A 21,193-nucleotide genomic window follows, 5' to 3' on the forward strand; every position below is an offset into this window, starting at 1 on the left:
CCGGTGGTAGTGTAGGTGGTCATGGCGAATCGCAGAGCTCTGCACTTCGTGTTCAAAGTGGGAAACCGCTTCGAGACGGCGTGTTTCTATCGCGATGTCCTGGGGATGAAGGTGCAGGCGGGGCGGAGAGGGGCTGGAGCTCGAGGGGGGTGCGAGTGACTGAACCCCACCTGGCCGAGGGAGGAGAAACGGGTGCGATGTGAATTTCACTGCGAATTCGGGTGTCGGACCTTAGCCCCAGGACTTCCCATTAACTCTGTGGTTTTCAGGTTCAGGAAGCATCACGAATTGCGGCTTGGGTTAGATGGACTTTGAAAGGGGGCTCACACTTACTAGTTGCCGACTGTGTGCGCACACAGGTCCTTTCAGTTTAAGTTGTTTAACGAATGTTTATTCCTGTCTTTGCGAAGTTTCCAGTCTGTGAGAAAGATAGTAAATAAAAGGTTACGTAATACTCTTCCAGTAAACAATGACTCTTCTGATTTGGAGCCTTTTGGTTTTAGATACCAGCATAATTCAGAGCTCTACTTTTCTTGGGGCTGGTTTGAATGGATCACTCACTCTGTCTAGGTGAACGATCCAGCTTGTCTCAGAAGTGTGAAATCAGAATCCATTCTCCTTTCCAACACCTAGAAGTGGCATCTCCCCAGCTGTGATTCTGCAGAGATCACCTGGGTGGCAAGCACAGGTGGAAGCTGTTGGAAGGCTCCTGCTACGGAGGGACTTTAGATGTTGTCAACTGAAGGAAAAATTAACAACCTAAGATTTTTGAGTTAATTTTTATTTGGGGACCTTCCTAAGGACTCTAGTGTGGAAGACAGCCTCTCGATAGCTCTGAGGAACTGATCTGAAGAGGCAAGGGAGGAGCTAGAAGGTATATGAGATTTTTGCTTGAAGATGGGGAAGAACCCAAAACCATGTAGGAACATCAAAAGATTACTACTAAGCACAGAAATAGGCAGCTCAAGTTAATGGTTTTAGTGCTTTTCTGTGCGTGGCAAGATGGGTTCTGAGTACCTTGAAATTTTTCCTTAGAAATGTATCTTAAATGTCTAGGACCAGAATCCAAAAGCAGAGAATGCTTCTTGTTATTTTTCCATCCTGAATTCCCCTCAGGGTGTGCTGTTGGTCAGCAACTGCATTAGCTGATGGTTTGATCCTTGTTGAAATGGAATTGCAGGCAACATTGTTTACAATGTGCAAGAGTAAGACTTAATGTAGAGACACTGCAGAGTACAAAGGGAATTACCTAAATTCATCAATCATTTAAAGAATATCACCTATTTCATGGTTCTGTTTTGGGCTTTGGTGACAAAGATGAAAATGACCCTGTTATCTGTCCTCAGTTAAGATCCTGGTTTGGTGGGAATTGTATTTGTACTTTGCAGATGGTAATGGAAGTTAAAATGTGGTGATAGAAAACCACAAAACTCTCCCTTAAAGTGTTTCCTCATTGATTAAAGGGTGGTTGTAAAGATTAAGTGTTATTATATATGTAGTATTTGACATGTGGTTTGTATTATGTAAGTATTAGCTATCATTATTATAAAAGTACAAGAGGAGAGATTTAACTCTGACCTGGGTCCTCAGGAAATAATTCATAGAGACCTTGTACTTGAGTTGACCCCTAAAGATAGGATTTCCACAGACCTAGATTATAGATCTGAACAGCTAATGCACAAGTAAGATATGTTTGGGAAACGTAACTAGATTTATGTGCCTTTAGCTTAGATTACTTAGTTGAAGTTGAGGAGATGGGATACCAGGACAAATAGCTTGGAACTGCTTCTTATAGTATCTTGAATAATATGCTAAGGAATTTGGATTTTATGTCATAGTAAATGGGGAGCTCTCTTACATTTTGGAACAGGGCAGTGATGTGATGAGAGCTGTGCTTTAGGGGCTTAATTTTATGGTGGCTTTAAGGAAAGATCAATAAGGATGATTTCCAGTAGTCTGTGAGAGGTGTGATGAGAGCTTGAACTGCAGCAGTAGCTGTAGGGCTCAAAAAGGAAAATGGAAACTGACACATTGAGATCATACTGTGTAGTAGGCTCTGTGTCAAATGCTTTAATAAATTATCTATTTTCATAAGATATTAGACTCAGACCCTAATATGTTGTTCTCAGAGTTATGCAACTGAAACCATTTGATGTCATTTCGGGGTGCTCCAATGAGCTCCCAGTACCCTAGTCCTTTATGTCTCTATGCAGGAAGAATTCAACCAGAGGCAAAGTGATAGATAAGAAGCAATTTATTAGAATAGGATGCTTGTGAAGTTTACAAGCAGGCAGGGAAGGGATACCGTGCCCCAAGAACTCAGTGGGCTACAGTTTTATAATCAAAGGAAAAGTGGGGAGGGAGAGAACTTTGTGTTTCTTGGGTAGACATCATGCTTCCATCATCAGCTCCTCCTCCAGGGTGGGCAAGGGGGTTTCTTGTCTCTAGGTGGTCAAGCTAGGTCCACAAATTATTATTTCTTATGTGTGCAGAGAGCGAGTCCTAGGGATCTTTAACTTACTGAGCTTGCTGGGCAGAATGTGGCTCTCGTGCCACCAGTGTTTTATTGTTGGGGGCATATCTTGTGCTTCTGTGGCATGGCTTTGTTACTGAGCAAGCCTGCCTGGTTTTGTGGTTACACAAACCTGCTTTCTTGAGTAATCATTTACAGGGTCTCCCATATTTTTTCTACCTACAGTCCCCTACTGGGATTCACTATTGAATCAACTACTTTGTCCCTTTACTCTGTCCCTATCACAACTAAGTGAAGGCCACGCTTTTTTTTTAACTGCACATTACCGCTTCCTGATGTAAGTACATTTCACAGCTTTGCTTGGCTGCCTGACCCTTGCTATCAAGCTGTTCCTTTTTTTCCGGCCGTGCTGGGTCTTCATTGCTGCCTGGGCTCTTCCCTGGTTGTAGCGAGTGGGGACTGCTCTAGCTGCGGCACCATGGCTCCTCGTGTCGCAGAGCACGGGCCTCGGTAGTTGCAGCTCCGGGGCTCTAGAGCACAGGCTCAGTAGGTGGGGCCCAAGGGCTTAATTGCTCAGCAACATGTGGGATCTTTCTGCACCAGGGATCAAAACTGTATCTTCTGCACTGCGGGCGGATTCTTTACCACTGAGCCACCAGGGAAGCCCAGCGTCAAGCCATGCTCCCTTACCTCATTTTCTAGCCTGGGAAGGATATCCAGCTCGTCATCTTCTGTTCATCTTAAATGTAAAAGCCTGCAAATGATAATGTCTGTGTTTTGACATTTTAGTTTGTGCTAAATATGTGGTGTGCAGTACGAAGAAAACTTTACCATTTATTCTAATTCCCTTACCAGATTCTTCGGCATGAGGAATTCCAGGACGGCTGCAAAGCTGCCTGTAATGGGTATGACCCTTTGTTTCTTAACATCTCCTTAAGGTTTGAATACCCCCGGAGAATAGAAAGCAGTTTCTCAAAGCAGGTAGAAGGCAGCAGCGGAAATTAAGGAGGCAATAAAAAACAGAAATAAGAAATTAGGGAGGCAGCTTCAGGGTCACAAAGAAATGTATTCTGTGGATGAAGCAATGTCTTATCGAGTATCTCTTAGTTAAGCTCAGTAGTCATGGCCTGAAATTCCAAGGCCTGATGGGAGTTGCATGCTTGTTGACAAATATGCAAAACATAAGTTAAGGTCAGGTGGGAGAACTGTCCCTACAGGATGCAGCTCCCTGCTTTCAAGGAAAGGTAGATGAGTCTTTCCCTCAAGTAAGTGCCAGACGGGTGGTCCTGGGAGCCTCTGTTGACGGGGCCATCATGTCCTTACAGGTATTTGGAGGGCCAGAGGGGACTGCCCACTTCTTGTTCCAATAGCTCTCTGAGAGCGGCCTGAAGCAGATTTTTGTCTGTGATCACTGGGTTGGATTTTTTTTTTTTTTTTTTCTTTTCACTTTTCTAGGCCTTATGATGGGAAGTGGAGTAAAACAATGGTGGGGTATGGACCTGAGGATGATCACTTTGTCACAGAGCTGACTTACAATTACGGCATCGGCAGCTACCAGCTTGGCAATGACTTCCTGGTAAATATCATTTTGTTCTAGCCAGTTTTTGGCTTTATGTTTGAGAGGTCACTGAGACAGCTGTAGATAATGATGACTAACTGAATTGATGACTTTGGGCATGGTTTAGTAATCAGTTTCATGATTTCTATTTAAAAAAGAACTAAACTGGGGTGGGGTGTGGGAGGGAGGCTCACGAGGAGGGGATCTAGGTATACAGTTAGCTGATTCATGTTGCACAGCAGAAGCTTAACACAATGTGGTGAAGCAGTTATATTCCAATTTAAAAAATAATGATAATAAATAAAAATGTATTGAATATTAAAAAAAATAAAAAAGAACAAAACCAAAAAACCTGCTTGGGCATCTTGTCTCCAAGCTGGCTTCAGGATGAAATGTGTTCTCCCAGCATTTAGAAATCAAGTTCGAGATGTAGAGACAGCTTTGAAGGAGACAGGCCTCCCCTTGGGGAATGGCTGAACCATGAGAGGTGGAGGGGCCAGAGTCATTGGTTCATCAGATTCCCAGCAGCATCCAGAGAAATGTTTTCTCTCTAGTGGACAGTTGTGATTGGTTCAGGCGATTACAGTCAATCCCAGCCACAGAAAAATCTGACAAGGTTTTAAGGATAAAAAGGTGGCATTGCATACACTGTATTCATTCATTCAGGACCTCAAGTTATTGTGCATCTATTATAGTAACAGTATTGAAACCACTGGGTGTTGTTCAGGGGGCTCTGAAGAGCTCTGGTGCCATAGTCTTTTATGACTCAGCACAGAAAAGAATTCAACTCCAGCTAAAGTGATAGATAAGCGATTTATTAGAACAGGGTGCTTGTGAGGCTTCTAAGTGGGCAGGCAAGAGATGCCATGTCCCAAGAACTTGGTGGGCTACAGTTTTATAATCAAAGGAAAAGTGTAGAAGGAGAGAACTTTGTGTTTCTTGAGTAGACATCATGCTCCCATCATCAGCTCCTCCTACAGGTTGGGCAGGGCAGTTTTCTTATCCCTACATGGTCAAGCTAGGTCCACAAATTACTGGTTTTTTTTTTTTTTTTTTTGTATGCAGAGATCTTGTCCTAGGGATCATTAACTAACTGAGCGCACTGGTCAGGATGTGGGTCTCGTGCCACCATTGTCTTATTCTTTGAGGGCATGTCCCACACTTCAGTTGCATGGTTTTGTTACTAAGCAAGCCCTGCCTGGTTTTGTGGTTAAGCTCACTTGCTTCCTTGAGTAATCATTAGCTTACAGGGGTCTCCCATATTTTTTTCTCCCTACAGTCCCATAGTGGGATTCACTGTTTAATCACCTACTTTGTCCCTTTAGTCTGTCCTATCTGTATCTACCACTTGCTAATCAGTTACTGCGAGATACAGTGTCACTGGGCCCAGATACACAGCAGGAGTGGAGTAATTCGTTCTGACTCAGGATCTGCCCAGGAAATCTACCTCATGTTATTTTGGTCATTTGCTCTCATTATTCCTGTTAAATCATTCATTAACTCATTGACACATTAAAATAAAGGTAACTAGATGGAAGTTTGTACAAGGGTCTGATATCTGCAAAAGTGTTTTGTAAATGGAAAGGATGGCTCAGACTTAATATATTTCTGTTTCTTTTTCTCACTCTCCATGCCACTGACTAATTCATCTAACATATTTCTTGTGACTTGCTCTATGGCATATCCCTTGTTAGATGCTGGGATACAGTAGAGAGTGGAGCATGTTTCCTGGCCTAAGGAGCTCCCCGTCTGATGGGGGAAACAAGTAAAGAGACAACAGGAATACAGTGTGACAAGTCTCAGATTGGGGTAGGAACAGGGGGTGTGGAAACACACAGGAGGAATCTCCAGCCTGTTCTCTGATGGGTGAGAGTTCAGGGAAGGCTTCCTGGAGGAGACATGCGAGCCAGGTGAGGGAGACGTGCACAGGCCTGGAGGTGAGGGGGAGCCTGGCGCTCAGAGAACTGTGAGTCGAGCAGTCTGACTGGAGCTTAGTGTGTGGAGGAGAGAGAGGGTAGAGTTGAGGCTGGAGGAGTACCCTGGGGACGCATCATATCAGGACACTTAGTTGTCCTTCTAAAAGCAGAGTGGAGCCATTTTTAAGCAGGAGCATAACACAGAATTTGCAGTATCCAAGAACCCCTGGCTAGAGCAGGGAGGTTGGGTTGGCAGGGAGCGAGACTGAAAGGAAGGCAGCCAGCCCAAAGGTTATACAGTGACAGCAGTGGGAGGGAGAGTAGATGGATTTGAGAGAGGTCAGAGATAGCAGTCATAGGATTTGGTGCTTCAGTGCATGTGAGCAGCTCTGTGTTTCTTCTTATCTTTCTATTTATGCTCCAAATTTAAATCAGGCAGAGAAAAAAGGGAAAAACCAACTTGGTGCCATGAACCAAGGAGAGGGGGCCCACAGCCTGACAGACGATAAATAATAAATTTGAATGAATGAATAAATAAATAACCTAACATTGTTTTAAATATGATCATTGCAGTGGGCAAAGAACGGAGAGAGAAAAGGAGCTTGGGGGTAGGTGCAAATGACCAGTTTCGAGTAGGGTGTTGAGAGTAGCTTTCCGTGAGAAGGTGACATTTGAACAAAGGCTTGAAGAGGATAGGAGTTAGCTGTGTGAGTGTCTCAGGGAAGAGCATTTCAGCTAGAAAACAGCCAGTGGAAAAGCCCTCAAACAGCATGTTTGAGAAAATGCCTAGAGGACGGTGGAGAGGGGTAAAGGGGGAGGAGACGGGCTCAGAAGTGACCTGGGTCAGGGGCGAGGCTGCCCTGGTGACTCAGGGGTAAGGCGTCCACCTGGCAGTGCAGAAGATGCAGCTTCGATCCCAGCCCAGGAAGATCCCACATGTCTTGGAGCAGCCAAGCCCGTGTGCCACAGACGTTGAGCTTGCACCCTAGAGCCTGGGAGCTGCGACTACCAAACCCACGTTCTGCAACTGCTGACACCCACCCACCCCAGAGCCCGTGCTTTGCAACAGGAGAAGCCACCGCAGTGAGGAGTCCTCACACCACGTCTAGAGAGGAGCCCCTGCTCCCCACACTAGAGAGAAACTCTCATGGCAACCAAGACCCAACACAGCCAAAAATAAATGACCTGGGTCAGATCGTCTTGGCCCTTTTAGGCCATCGTAAGCCATCCCAGGGTAAAATGAAGAGCCATCAAGGGTTTTAAGTGGAAGAATGACAACATGGGATTGCCGTCTTGAGGGCAGACAGTAGGGTGGGTTTCAGAATGTTTACTCCAGTCGCAGAGTGGCTGATGGATTAACAAGACTGAAGGCAGAGGCTGATCTGCCATCCAAGCTAGAAACGAGGCCAGATATATTGGAAGGCATAGTGTACATTCTTAGGTATTTTGATTACACTTAAATAAAGGATGCCTTGATAGGTTTTTATATTTTTTGGTTTTAAAAGTAAAAAGCAAAAAAGTTTAATTAGGTAGCTGGCAAGCCAAGGATAAGATCAAGATTTCTCTGACCAGATCTTGAAAATGAGGGGGAATTTTCTCTGTTAGTGAAAGTGAAAGTCGCTCAATCGTGTCTGACTACTCTTTGCGACCCCATGGAATTCACAGTCCATGGAATTCTCCAGGCCAGGATGCTGGAGTGGGTAGCCTTTCCCATCTCCAGAATATCTTCCCAACCCAGGGATCGAACCCAGGTCTCCCACATTGCAGGTGGATTCTTTACGAGCTGAGCCACAAGGGAAGCCTGATTTTTGTTATTCAACGGGTCTAATTTCTCTGGCATTTGAATTTCTGGCCTACCATCCACAACGTTTGGAATCTTTGTGGGAGAAAAATGTCCAAGACTGACTTCAAAATTAGCAGAAAGTTTTGAATGCTGCTTAAATCTTAGGTGTTTGACATAAAGGCAGCGGGGTTTTACTTCATTACCTTCTAAAGGAGATCTGTTGCGATTATGCTCTCGGATGATTATGTTCTGTCATTTGTCCTAGGGTATCACGGTGGCTTCCAGGCAAGCTGTCAGCAACGCTAGGAAGCTGAAGTGGCCGCTCAGTGAAATGGGAGATGGTGTGTTTGAAACCAAAGCCCCTGGAGGATATAAGTTCTATTTGCAGGACTGTAGTCCACCTCAGTCAGGTAATTATATCTGGACTGACAAAAGCCCTCTGTCTAAAGGCATCTGGAGGAAGGAAAGAGGGAGCTTGACTTGCGTCTCCTGTGGAGTCTCCGTGTTGACATGACTTGTCTTTCCCAAGCCAGTGTTGTTACTTGTCCTCTAAGAAATTATATGCTCGTGTCAAAACTTCAGCGCATCCCTATCAGTGTTCTGGACTGGTTCGGTTCTACTGGTAACTTGTCGATATAGGATACTTTCAGCTGCAAATATCAGAAAACCTACCTCTAGGTTGAATGGTTAAAAAAAATGTCTTAGTTCATAGAGCAGGTGTTGTCTTGGTCGGAGAGACTTCAGGGTTTGTTGATCCAGCAGCTCAGCAACGGCATCCAAAACCCAGATTGATCTCTCTACCCTCTTGTCCTCAGGGGTCCCCTTCTCCCCTTCACGGTGGTAGGGTGACTGCCAGTAGCATTTGGGGCTACCTGCCCGCACACTCTCATCTGGTAGGAGAAAGAGAAACTGACTTCCTGTGGCTCTTCATTAAAAGCGCAGCAAAACTTTCCTAGAATCTTCTAGCAAACTTCCTGGTCAGAGTCGACTCACATACCCTGCTCCTGAACCAGTCATAGGCAGGCAAGAGAAGCAGATTTATCCTTAGACCAGTTAGTCGTCTCCCCTGGCTGAGGACAGTTTTCCAGATTACAGTGCTGGTTCTCAGTGAGTACAGGTGAGTGAGGTGAGGAGCCCACCATGCTGACCCCCACAGTGAGCAGGAGAGAAACTGCGCTACATTTCAAGTACCTCAGAGGCATCCTCATGCATCATACGTGTATTGCTGAAAATTCTGCTACCTGCTTTGCCAAGAAAGAACCAAAAGCAAGAAAAGGAAAAGAAAAAAAAGCTGGTGAATTGCAGGGGCACTTGTGCCAGCCATTCCCTCCGTGAGCACAAGCCCCAAAGTGGAGACCTTCTCTTCCCCCACGCTGGTCTGCCTCAGCTCCCAGATGCCCCTCAGACTGAGTCTGATGGTTGTGACTAATGTTACATGCTTTTCATCCAGAGCTCAGAAGAAGAAAGGGCAATGATTCCAGTGTGGGAGGTTAGACTGGTGCTGTGGGACTTACTGAGAGATGGTATTTTGGAACTTCCCAGGTGATGTAAGGGATTTCCATGACTATTTTTATTGATAGGTGATTGGTGCTTGAAATACTAACTTTGATATCTAACTCCTGCCATGAATTTCGCAGTACACTTTTTCCATAGTCTTCATGATACTTCAGTGTGTAAAATAATGATGGGCCCCAGAGGCCTGAGATGTTTTCGTTCTTTGCAGTGATAACACCGTGGGAGCCTTAATCTCTGGTTGGTAGTATAGTCAGGTCTCTCAGTCTGGGTAGTGTCCATCCTTGGAATGAATCACTCTTGTGTAGTCACACCCACTGCAACTATTCCTGTCCCTGCATCCCTTCAGGGTGTGAGTCAGTTGGGATTTGTTGATTTCTCAATGAATGGGGAACACTTAAATCTGCCAGGGAGAGGTTTCTGTGACAGACACCTTGCTTTAGTCATGGTATTGCTAGTGTAGCACACAGGCTAAGGCAGTGAAAATGGAAGAAAACTACACTGAGTTTACCACAGTCAGATGTAGGCTTGGAACAGCTCTTCCAAAAGTCACTTTACAAGATAGAAGTTTCCAGTAATATTAAGCGTTTTAATATAACTGTTATTCTTTTTTACAAAAATACAGATTTTTTTTTTCTCCCTAGACATACAGGCAGAAAGAAGAAAACAGATAACCACTGTTAACATTTTAGAGTATATCCTTCCAACTGTTTGATCCAAAGAACTAATTACATAATCGGATACATACGGGATTCTACTGTGTGACATCATAGGAAGAGAAACAGTTGTCTGTTGTTAGAAATTCACTTTGTCCCTGGTGTCTCGTTGTCATGAGCAACTCTGTGATGAGTGTCTTTGGTGAAAGCCCTTCACACATCCACAATTATTTCCTTAATTGCTGAAAATGGGATTGTTCTTTCAAAAGCAGGGGACATATTTTAGACACATTCTGTCAAAATTGTTGCCCAGAAATATTACTAATTTACACTCTGCCATTATGGTTTTTCCCATTGCACTGTAATAGTTAACTCTGTAAACTTTTTAAAATCATTTGCCAATTAGATAACAAAATGTTTTATTTGAATTCTAACTTTGTGAGGTTAAATGTGCTTTTGCACGTTCCTCCTTTTGCTTATTTTTCTAGGATGGGCATCTTTTTCCTATTAATGTTGAAAGGTGACTTAAATATTAAGGACTTCTTGCTCATTTTTGTTGTTAAAAAAGATGTTTCCTACTTTGTAGTGTAGTCTTTAATTTTGATTGTGATTCTTGTTTTGGTTGTTGTGTACAAGTTTTCCGTTTTGTATGATTAACCTAGCACATTTTCTTCTTCATGATCTTTCTATCTTTGATGTCAGATTAAACAAAGATCTTTCTCTATCCCAAAATTGTTTAAATAATCACCTATTTCGAGTATTTTCATGGTTTCATTCTTTCAACTTAACCCTGTAACCCATCAGGAATGTGTTTTGCTGTCTAGTTTAAAGGTGTCACTTCTTTCCACCGTAAGAAGCCAGTTATCTTAATGCCGTTTATTTAACAGTGCCCTTTCATACTGACCTAAAATCCCTTTCTTATCATAAACTAAATTCTTAAATGTACCTGAGCCGGTTCCATTCCTTTGCACTGCCCTGTCCATTTCTGCTGTTTTGTTACCTTACAGATCCTGTATTAAAAGTAACTCTAGCAGTGTCTGACCTTCAGAAGTCCTTGAACTACTGGTCTAATCTACTGGGAATGAAAATTTATGAAGAAGATGAGAAGAAACAGAGGGCTTTGCTGGGCTATGCTGATAACCAGGTGAACGATCTTAGAAAGAAATAATCTGTTACTTTAGGTTTGACTTATAAATGAGGTTGACATGAAGGTTATTCACATAGTTTCTTCATAGTAATTCAGTATTTAGAACAGAAAGGAGAAAATAAAAACTGCCAGGAAACTCACCACCCAGATGTTACCTTTATTTATATTTGGAGATATATCCTTTCAGGAGTGGATTTGTTTAGTCAGAGGAGATGTAGGCAAGACTTAATGCAGTGATGATCATCTATTTTCCTCTTTTTTTTAAAAAAAAAGTAACATTTGAGCATGATATAGTCCTTGTACTTTGACCCAGCAAGTCTACTAAGAATTTATTTCATAGACGTACTCATCCTACATGTGCACAAAGGAGTGTGTACAAGTTTATCTCTGTGGCGTTATTTGTTACAGCAAGATATAACCTAGGGAATCCCTGGTGGTCCACTAGTTAGGACTCCACGCTTTCACTGCTGAGGGCCTGGGTTCAGTTTCTGGTAGGGGAACTAAAGCCTGCAAGTGGCCCGGTGTTAAAAAAAAAAAAAAGAAAGAAATAGCCTAAATGCTCCAAAGATTCAGTAGTTGAGTGATTTATGGTTCATGCATAGAATGGACTACTAAAGCAGCCATCAAAAAAATGGGTCTTTATGTGCTGAGATGGCAACGTTAATTAGAGAAAAACAAAGGAAAGAATAATATATAAATTATGTTACCATTTGTATGAAAAAAAAAAAAAGGGTATATGCCTGTGCTGTGTATCTAGAAGGATACACAGGAAACTGCTGATTGATTGCCACTGGAGTGACAGTAGGAGGGAGACTTAGAATTTACTTTATTCCTTTATCCTGGTTTGAATTGTCTGGTTTTTTTTTTAATCACGTGACCTGTTCGGAAAAATAAACCCACTTTCTCATGTCTTTTCAGTGTAAGCTGGAGCTGCGGGCCATCCCGGGGAAAGTTGATCATGCAACAGGTTTTGGACGCATTGCCTTTTCTTGCCCTCAGAAAGAGGTAATGTTTGGTACCAGGTCTTCTGTTGAAACTCTGTGACTCGTGACTTCCAAGAGCTAGGAACCCTGGCCTTCCCTGCTCCAGGTTCATGCTCGTTGTGGCTTTGGTGTGAAGTTCAGCAGTTGTCTCGAGAGCAGCTGAGATAATAGAAATCAAACAGGTGGTGCCAGGGTTCTCTCTGGTTGACCTGAGAGTCCTCCAGGGCTGCCGGGGCCACGGCCCCAGCATGGTGTGGCACCCCTTGCTCACTGTGCCTTTTTGTTTTCCTCAAGTTGTCAGACTTAGAAGACTTGATGAAAAGGGAGAACCAGAAGATTCTGACTCCCCTGGTGAGTCTGGACACTCCAGGGAAGGCGACCGTGCAAGTGATCATTTTGGCCGACCCTGTAAGTATCACCCAGGAAGGGGACAGGCTGCCCCCAGGGTTTTCTTCTGAGGTGTCTCTCTGCCAAATTTCTTTTCTCTCTTGGTGTAGGATGGACATGAAATTTGCTTTGTGGGGGATGAAGCATTTCGAGAACTCTCAAAGGTGGATCCAGAGGGAAACAAATTATTGGATGACGTGAGTCTCATTTCTAAATTCCTGTCCCCTTTGGCCAAAGGGGATAATGTGTATGGAGAAGGGCCAGTTCTTACTTGCAGAACTCTGTCATTTTGCTGTTGGGGTGACTTGAGCCAGAGACTTGTGTCAACTTCATGACCACCTATGTGACTCTTGGCGCGGTGCAGCATCTGCGCCTTCCCTCCCTTCGGGCTGCCTTGAGGAAACCACTGCTGCTAAATACATCACTGTTCTGCTCAGAGACCGGAAGTGCCCGACCGCCATCCATTCTCACTGTCTTAGCCCCTTGGTCATATCTTCTCCATTCTACATCATCGTCCTCTTCCTTCCTGGCGAATTATTCTCACCAGCGTACAAACAATCTCCAATATCTTGAAAAACTCTTTATTCACCCCATATCCATTCTCCAGGTTCCTTCTAAAAATCTCCCTGCACGCCATTTCTACTTCTTTGTGTGTGTGTGTGTGTGTGTGTTTACTGTCTAATTTTGTCAGGATAGTGATTGATGGAGTAAGTCATCCTTTTTAATGAAGGAAATACAGAAGCTAGTTGTTTGCAGGTGGTGAGAAGGGCGGGGTGAGGGACAGCAGAAGAAACTTCATTGGAGTTGTTTTCTGAGGCAGAGCGGGTATTTTGCTTTCAGAATATGAGAAGGAAAACAGAGGAAGTACATCAGATTGTGCCTCATAGTGACAAGGCTCCTGAGGAGGGGAGTGAGGGCTGCCACTCCAGATGAAGCTGTGTGGCCTGGGGATCTCAGCACAGATTCCCAGCATCTCTGAACCCAGATTTCCTGCCTGCAAAATGGAGGAGACAGTCACAGATTTCTTTGGCCATGAATGCTATTATCTCATAGTTTTTTTTATTTTTTTTATTGAAGTATAGTTGATTCATAATGTTGTGTTAATTTCTTCGGTACCATTTCTACTTCTTGCCTTCCATTCACATTTCACTCTGTCTCGCACTGGCTCCTATCACACGGTGAAACGCTCGCGTTGACATTATCAGTGACCTCCCTCTTGCCAAATCCAGTAACTGCTTTCCATCCTCATCAGACATGATCTAGCAGCCTTCGAAGCCATTGTGTAGTGTCGTTCCCCAGCTTCCCACTCATACCTCGTAGGTAGGCGGTGCTTGGTGAATGCGTTGCTGCTGCTGAAAGGAATGAATCCACCAGTCCTGGTTTCACTTAGTATCTATGTGACTGACCTTAAGAAATTTACTTCAAGTCTCTAAACTGCAGTTTTCTTATACAGAAATGCGAGGAAATAAGGTTATCCGCCTCCCAGGATTGTGTGGTTTATAGTGCTTGGCAAACTCCTGACATAATAACGGACACTCAGTTGAGGCTTGTCAAAGCCAGAAATGTACAGAAGCTTTAATGTTTCTAAACGTTACCACGAAGGAAAAACAGAATCTCCGGCCTCTCAGTTGCCAGACTGGCTAGACTGTTCTTGCTGTTTCATCACTGACCGACTTCCTCATCTCTCTTCTCCCTTGACGTTGGAGACTCTGCCATCTTCCTGTCTGTCTGACGGCTTCCCCTCAGCCACAGGCACCTTTTTCTGTGACTGGTCCTGAAGTGATGTTGCCCACGGTCCCACTCTGGCTGTCTTTTACTCTCCTCGTACATTCTTTCTTTTCTCTGAGAAGTTACCTGCTCCTCTGGTTATCTCTGCTCTGAGCTTCAGCCATCATCTGTTCTAGTCTTCTTAATTTCTAGTTCCCACTCCCCTCTAAGCTCTAAACAGTCATTTTTGATTGTTGTTACTAAGGTAAAGAATACATTGAACTTAAGTGTACAGAAATTTGGTGTTTATGTTGATAAATTTTGATACTTTCATAAACTCATATTCACTACTCAAAATATAGAGCATTTTCATCATTATAGAAAGTTCTCTTATGCCCGTTTTTAGCTTCCAATTCCTCCTCCCAGCAGCAACTACTGTTCTGATTTCTGTCATACTGGCTTTGTCCATCCTTAGACTTCATATAAATGGAATGGCTTCTTTCAATAACATTTTTGAGATTCCTCCATGTAATTGCACATTCCAGAGTTCTCTTTTTTTCCTTTTGCTGAGTTTTGTGGATGTAGTAATCTGCTTATCCATTCTTCCAGTGGTGGACATTGGAATTTTTTTCCAGATTTTTATCTATTATAAGGAAGACTGCTATGAACAGTCTCATGTGACTCTTTTGATGGACTTATGTTTCATTTCTCTTGCGTAAATGTGAGGGGAGGAGAATTGCTTTTACTTTCTAAGAAGCTGCCAGTTGTCCAAAGTGACTGAATATTTTAAACTATCGGTCGTGTATGTATAGAAGAGTTCCAGCTGTTCTAAATCCTCACCAGCATTTGTGTGTTCTCTTTTTGTCTATTTCTTGCCATAATTTTATTTTTAATTATTGTTCAGTCACTAAGTTGTGTCCGATTCTTTGAGACCGTGTGGACTGTGGCACTCCAAGCTCCTCTGTCCTCCACTGTCTCCTGGAATTTGCTCAGATTTGTGTCCATTGAGTTGGTGATGCTATGATTAAAAATTCCAAATATACACAAAAGAGAACAACAAATCCCTATGTGATTATCACCCATCACCTCTGCCATAATTTTTCGTCATTCCTTTCCACCCCACTTTTTTTGGCAGTGGAGATGTTTGTTGGAGAATTTTAAGGCAAATTTCAGACGCCATGTCATTTCAACCGTAAATACTTAAGTGTTTTACACATTTTAAGTTAAGGAATTTTCTTGTATACCACAGCGACATCATCACACTTAAAAAATCAACAATGTGGGACTTATCTGGTGGTCCAGTGGTTAAGACTCCATGCTTCTGTTACAAGGTACATGGGTTTGATCCTTGGTCCAGGAACTAAGATCCCCCATGCCACATGGCATGGCCAAAAAAAATCAACAACATATCCTTAATGTCACCTAAAATCCAGTTCTTATTAAATTTTCCCTGGCCATCTAAAAATAGTTTTATATATTAGTTTGTCCCATGTATTTTGTTTGTTTCTTTACTGCTCTGTGTATTTTTTAATTGGTTTTAATATGATTGGACTATATCAATATGAATAACATACCTGATCCATTGAGTTTCATGAAAAACCAGCCAGTAGACACACCAATGATGTATTTTACATTTTAGCCATTCTCTAACCTCTAAATATGAATTTATTTTCACTATGTGTCTTTGCTTACATTATTTTATTATCCTAGAATGTCCTTTTTCTCATTTGAATATTTGCATATTTTTCAAGGCCCATTTAAATCCACATTTTAAAAAAATTTGACTCTTTATCATCGATGGGTTGGACTTCTGGATACGAGTCATTTGTTAGGTAATCTGTAAAGATGAGCACTTTTCCCATTCAGTGGTTTGCCTGTTTATTTTCTTATAGAGTCTTTTGAAGAGAAGACATTTCTTTCCGTCCAGTTTATCAACTCTTCCTTTCATGCCTCGTGCTTTTTGGGTCACACTAGTGTTACAGCCAAAGAACCTCTAACCTGGACAAACCATGAACAGTACAACTCCACATGCCTGTAACTTACTTTGTCTTACTTCAGATCCATTCTTCGTTAATATTATAGGAAAACAAAAGTTACTATTTATTAAGCATCTCCTATATTGACCTGTTCTTAAGTGCCTTACCTATATTCTGTAACTCTTACCATAATTTGCAAGGTGGATAGCATTCCCCTTTGAGATAAGGAAACTGAGTTTCAAAAGAATAAGTCACTCAATATTATACATTCCACAAGTTAGCAGGGCAGGGGCCCAAAGAGAGGTCTTTCCGGTTTCAAAGGCAGTTCTTTTTTCCTCTTTTGTACTCTGCTTCCTCCCCTGGTAGTTACTGTATATCTGTTATCACAGTTGTTTAAGCTAGAATCCTCAAAGCCAGTTTTTCTTTTAACATTTAATATGCTTTTTTTAAAGCATTTCTTTGTTTGGCTATGTCGTGCAGTGCATGGACTCTAATTGGTGGTGTGTGGGCTTCAGGAGTTGCGGTGCACAGGCTTAGTTGCCCCCGGGCATGTGGGATCTTGGCTCCCTGGCCAGGGATTGAACCTGTGTCCCCTGCATTGCAAGGCAGATTCTTAACCACTGGTCCACCAGGGAAGTCCCTAATATGCTTTTTCTTTTACAATACTTTTAGATTTACACACAGAGCCATTTCTGAATACTGTTGCTCCTCACTGCTACATTCTCTTAGCAACAAGTCACCAAGAGCTGAGAGTTCTCCCTGGGAAATCCTCTGTCTACTTCTCTTTTGAAAAGGCTCTCATTTTCACCTCCAAATACTGCACAAACCTCCTCCCAGCTTCTAGTTAACCTCTGATGCCAGCAGTAGGCTTTCTAAAGTATAAATCCAATAAGTTTAAAAAAAAAAACTGTTAAATCTTCTGATGGCCCTTTGTTGCCTCCAAGATAAGCTCAGAGCTCTGGCAGAGCACGTGATGCTCCAGGCCACCGTGTGTGCTGCCTCCCCTCCCCGCTCACCCCCTTTCAGTCCCACTGAACCACTTATATTAACCAAGGTAGATCGCCGGCCTCCGCCCAAGGGCTGCTTTCCGTTCTCCCCTCCCCACTTACTCCGCTCATCCTGCAAAACTCAGAAGCTTTCTTGGGTTTTTCACAACAGTTTGTTGTTTTTTCCTACTTTCAATGGCTCCTAGAAGACAGAAACATCTGTATCTTTGGGATATGGGGAGGTTTTGGTCTTTTTTGGCATAGTTTTGATTTTTAAATTCACCAATGTATTTTTAAAATGCGTTTAAAAATCAGAAACACACAAAACAAATAAGACCTTTTATTTTCATCAAGGGCTTCCCAGGTGGCTCAGTGGTAAAGAATCTGCCTGCCAATGTAGGAGATGCAGGTTCAATCCCTGAGTTCGGAAGATCCCCTGGAAGAGGACATGGCAACCCACTCCAGTATTCTTGCCTGGAGAATCCCATGAGCAGAGGAGCCTGGTGGACTGAAGTCCATGGGGTTGCAAAGAGTCAGACATGACTTAGCGACTGAGTGTGTATTTTCATTGAAATGAAAAATCAGATAGTACTAAGATTCTATATAAATGCAGTGATGCCATCTCTGAGTCCCACTGCCCATGGCAGCCACTCTCAGCTTCACTGTTTCTTCATGTTCAGTTGCAGACATCTTTTGACTTCCTGAAGTAGATGAATGATTTTACACTAGTTCTCCAGCCAGTTAGTTACTCGTTTCCCCTGGTCTGATATCACGGTTTTGTGGTCCTGTTATACACCAGGACACACACGCACACACATCCACCTGCAAAAGAGTTGTTTCCATACCTGAATCCTCAACTATTTCATGTGCTCCTCAAAGCGTCAGACTTGATCTCTGCTGCCACACCTGAACCCAGCATAATACCTGCCTCATAATGAAAACTGGCATTTTTAAAGGTACAGTTGTCACTTAGTATCCACAGGGATGGGTTCCAGGACCCACCGGGAATACCAGAATCCTAGGATGCTCAAGTCCCATAGTCAGCCCTCCATATCTGCAGACACAGAACCCGTGGAAACAGAGGCCTAACTGTGATTCAGTTCTTGAATGTATTTCCCTTCCAAACAGCTAATTAGCTTACACTTGGTTATATTGGACCCCGTGTTTTAGGAGACTTCTGTTGTAAACCCTGCTCCTGCCAACTCCCCTGCCCCCTTCTAAGACCTCAACCCCATGGACTAATACAATAAAAGGACTCTGGTGGAACCAAAGCATACTGTTTCTTAACAAAGCTTTTTTTAGTTAAGCGGCCCCAAATGAAATAGTACCAACATCAGTGAAATAGGAAGGAGGTGTGGGAAAAGGAATCAGTTCCAAGCTCATGACTAAAATGTCAGAATAACTTTTCACATTTGGTCTCATGATTAGACTGAGTCTCCTGAGCACTAAAGATTCTTGAGAGGGGGCTTCCCTGGTAGTCCAGTGCTGAAGACTCCGTGCTTCCGCTGCAGGGAAGCGTGAGTTCGATGTGCAGTGGGGGAACTAAGATCCCACGTGCTGTGTGGCACAGTCAAATAAAAATAAAGATTTCTTGGGAGCCTACTGAGATGCTAAGAGTGCCAGCACTTTCTGTTCCAAAGAGCCCACAGCCTGGTGTGCTCGGCCTTGCTCTCCAGCCAGCCGTCAGCCACACTTCCTGGCTGCAGGCTCTGCCCTTTACTCTGCAAAGTGAGAACTGACAAGCAATTGCTCGATACCCAACAGCAACCTCTGTCAAAGTAAACACAAGACTCTACTGAGTGAACATCTTGTAATTATTAATTTCTTGATTGTGGGCAGTGAGGTACGAAGTAGATCGTAAGTTTTATTTTCTGGATTGAGACTTAAGTAATTCCAATTTCGTTTCTACAGGCAATTTCAGGAGATAAAAGTGATGAATGGTTTGCGGCACAAAAGAAACCAAAGGCGACAGGTTAACCGCAGACATCACATGCAGCAAGCATCGGTGATTCTTGGCCGGCACCCGTGAGGCCTGCCTCGTGTGATGATGCTCTCACAGCTTGCTGGTTCCTGTACAGGCAGAGAGGCTGGGGTGGTGACGATGCATGTATTTTAATCTCTAAAAGCTCTGATATATTTTAGAAAATCCTATCATCATCAGTTCATTTAAAGAACTCTTGCTGTCATCTGTGCTGTCACTGCACAGGTACAGTCTGCATGTAACTCTATTAGATCAGTAATAAATTCTTCTCCAGGCTGGGACAGCTGTGTGGAATATGACCTTTGATGGAGGGTTGAGGGAATTTTGATAAGCATGTAGGTTTAATGAGAACAACCAAATCCAGATAAATCCAAATCAGTTACTTATAGCAGGAGTCCTTCCAGGACCTGGAGACAGTATGCTTTTCTAATGTCTTACTCTGGCAGGCCTTGACATAGAAAAACTTGTAAAGAAATTTCGTGCCTTGAACCAAAAGATTTGGTTAACATTCCGATATTCCTTGCTTTAAATTTTTTAGTCAGAAAAAAACAGAAGGATGTAATGTGTAATGTTGCTACATGCCTGGCTCTGTGTTAGTTTCTCTCTTTCTCTCTCTCTATATATATGTGTAGCTTTTTGCTTTTAATCCTCTTAAGAGACCATGTTACATTTCTTAGAGATGGATTAGATGATTTCTTCAGTATGAAAAACTTTTAAAATATTTTCTTGTTTTCTTTTTGATTCTGCAGAACAAATCACTTTTTATCACTGGAAACAAGTTGTGCATTTTTATTATGAAATGTTTTTTGGAAATTGTGCTTCTGAAGTCAAGCTGTTACAACCAATTTGTAAGAATCATTATTTAAAGGTGGTGGTCAGTTTCACACTTTAGGGAAGAAACTAAGGAGATTGGAAAGGACTGACTCAGAAGTTACCAGTTCCTGCACAATATACATGAAATTACTTGTAAATCATAGCTTCTAAAACCAATTGTGAGTTTCAGTGCAAACCAAACTGTTCCTCCTGTCCTCAATTGGTTCACCTTTTTCCTATGCATAGGGAAATTATTATCTGAATTTTGAATAATCAAGTAAATGCCTCATCTGTCTTCTTTAGACTATGATTCATTCATTCTCAGATTTTCTGTTGGATTATTAAGTAATTCTTGATGGTTCTCTCTAGTAATACTGTTTTCCTGAAAAGAAACTATACTTTTCCCAGTGTGTTAGACTGCTTTGTTGTAGCTTTCTGTTTTGCAAGGCATGTGGAATCTTTGTTCTCTGACAAGGATGGAACTCACGCCCCTGCAGTGGAAGTACGCAGTCTTAGCTCCTGGACCGCTAGGGAAGTTCCTGACGTGGCCTTCTAAGATTGTTATAGTAAAACAAGTGGTTTATGTAAGTACTAAACAGGTGGTAGATTCCTCTTTATCTTACCCCAATTTTTTCTCTTGAATGTTGAGCTCTGCACAAGAGAACTGAATGCTGTTTAGCTGTCTGGGACATTTTAGCCTTATGATATCAGCCCTCTTTTATTTCTCTCATTGCCTGTCTTTTTCCTTTGTTGCAGTCTTTAATATTTTATTCATGCTAAAATCATTTACTTTACCACTTTCACCTTTTATCAGCAGACTTCTGCACAGGGCAGCTGCTAATTTTAAACCAGAAGTTATTACTTTCCCTCCCCTGGGGATGTAAAGGTTTAAAGATGGTTTTGTCCACACGGGTGTTTTTAAACAGATGAAATTGGAAAGTTCCTCCGTTTCTCCAGAGTTGTGTTTTCAGAGTAGTGATTTTGTTTTTTTGACCTTCAGGGTTGTGGTCCTAATATATTAAGTTGAAGTTCAAATCTCTCGGGTTTAAATCCAGAGAGACTGTGATATGGGAGTTCTCCCAGGTTAGCCTGGAGAGTTAGTATGAAATCCCCATTTGTCTGACATTGGGATGGAATTAGCAAAGCTAGGGACTTTCAGTGCTCCTTAATGTGACTTTCTGCCTATCTCACCTGACCCATGATGTCCTTGTGGTCTAGCAGAGTTTCCAGGAGGGTTCCCCCTTGTCCACTGAAATTTATGATAGAAGTTGATGGAAAATTTCAGTTTGGTCTAAGATAGCTTTCCTTTACCCTT

General features: G+C 42.6%; 1 protein-coding gene and 1 non-coding gene across 2 annotated transcripts; both read left to right on the forward strand.

Annotated features, from left to right (window-relative positions):
* Window positions 1-15: 15 nt before the first annotated feature.
* On the forward strand, window positions 16-19,786 carry GLOD4 (glyoxalase domain containing 4). Its single transcript, NM_001101953.1, has 9 exons — window positions 16-111; window positions 3,329-3,378; window positions 3,929-4,049; window positions 7,996-8,140; window positions 10,906-11,042; window positions 11,964-12,050; window positions 12,323-12,436; window positions 12,526-12,612; window positions 18,996-19,786. Exons 1-9 carry the CDS (start codon window positions 22-24, stop codon window positions 19,059-19,061), a joined length of 897 nt encoding a protein of 298 aa, NP_001095423.1. The 5' UTR covers window positions 16-21; the 3' UTR covers window positions 19,062-19,786.
* Window positions 4,112-4,180, forward strand: MIR2335 (microRNA mir-2335). The gene has a single exon (NR_030856.1). It is a non-coding gene; the product is annotated as a microRNA mir-2335 (primary transcript).
* Window positions 19,787-21,193: the final 1,407 nt, after the last annotated feature.

Source organism: Bos taurus, chromosome 19 (assembly GCF_002263795.3).
Source record: "Bos taurus isolate L1 Dominette 01449 registration number 42190680 breed Hereford chromosome 19, ARS-UCD2.0, whole genome shotgun sequence".
NCBI lineage: Eukaryota > Metazoa > Chordata > Mammalia > Artiodactyla > Bovidae > Bos > Bos taurus.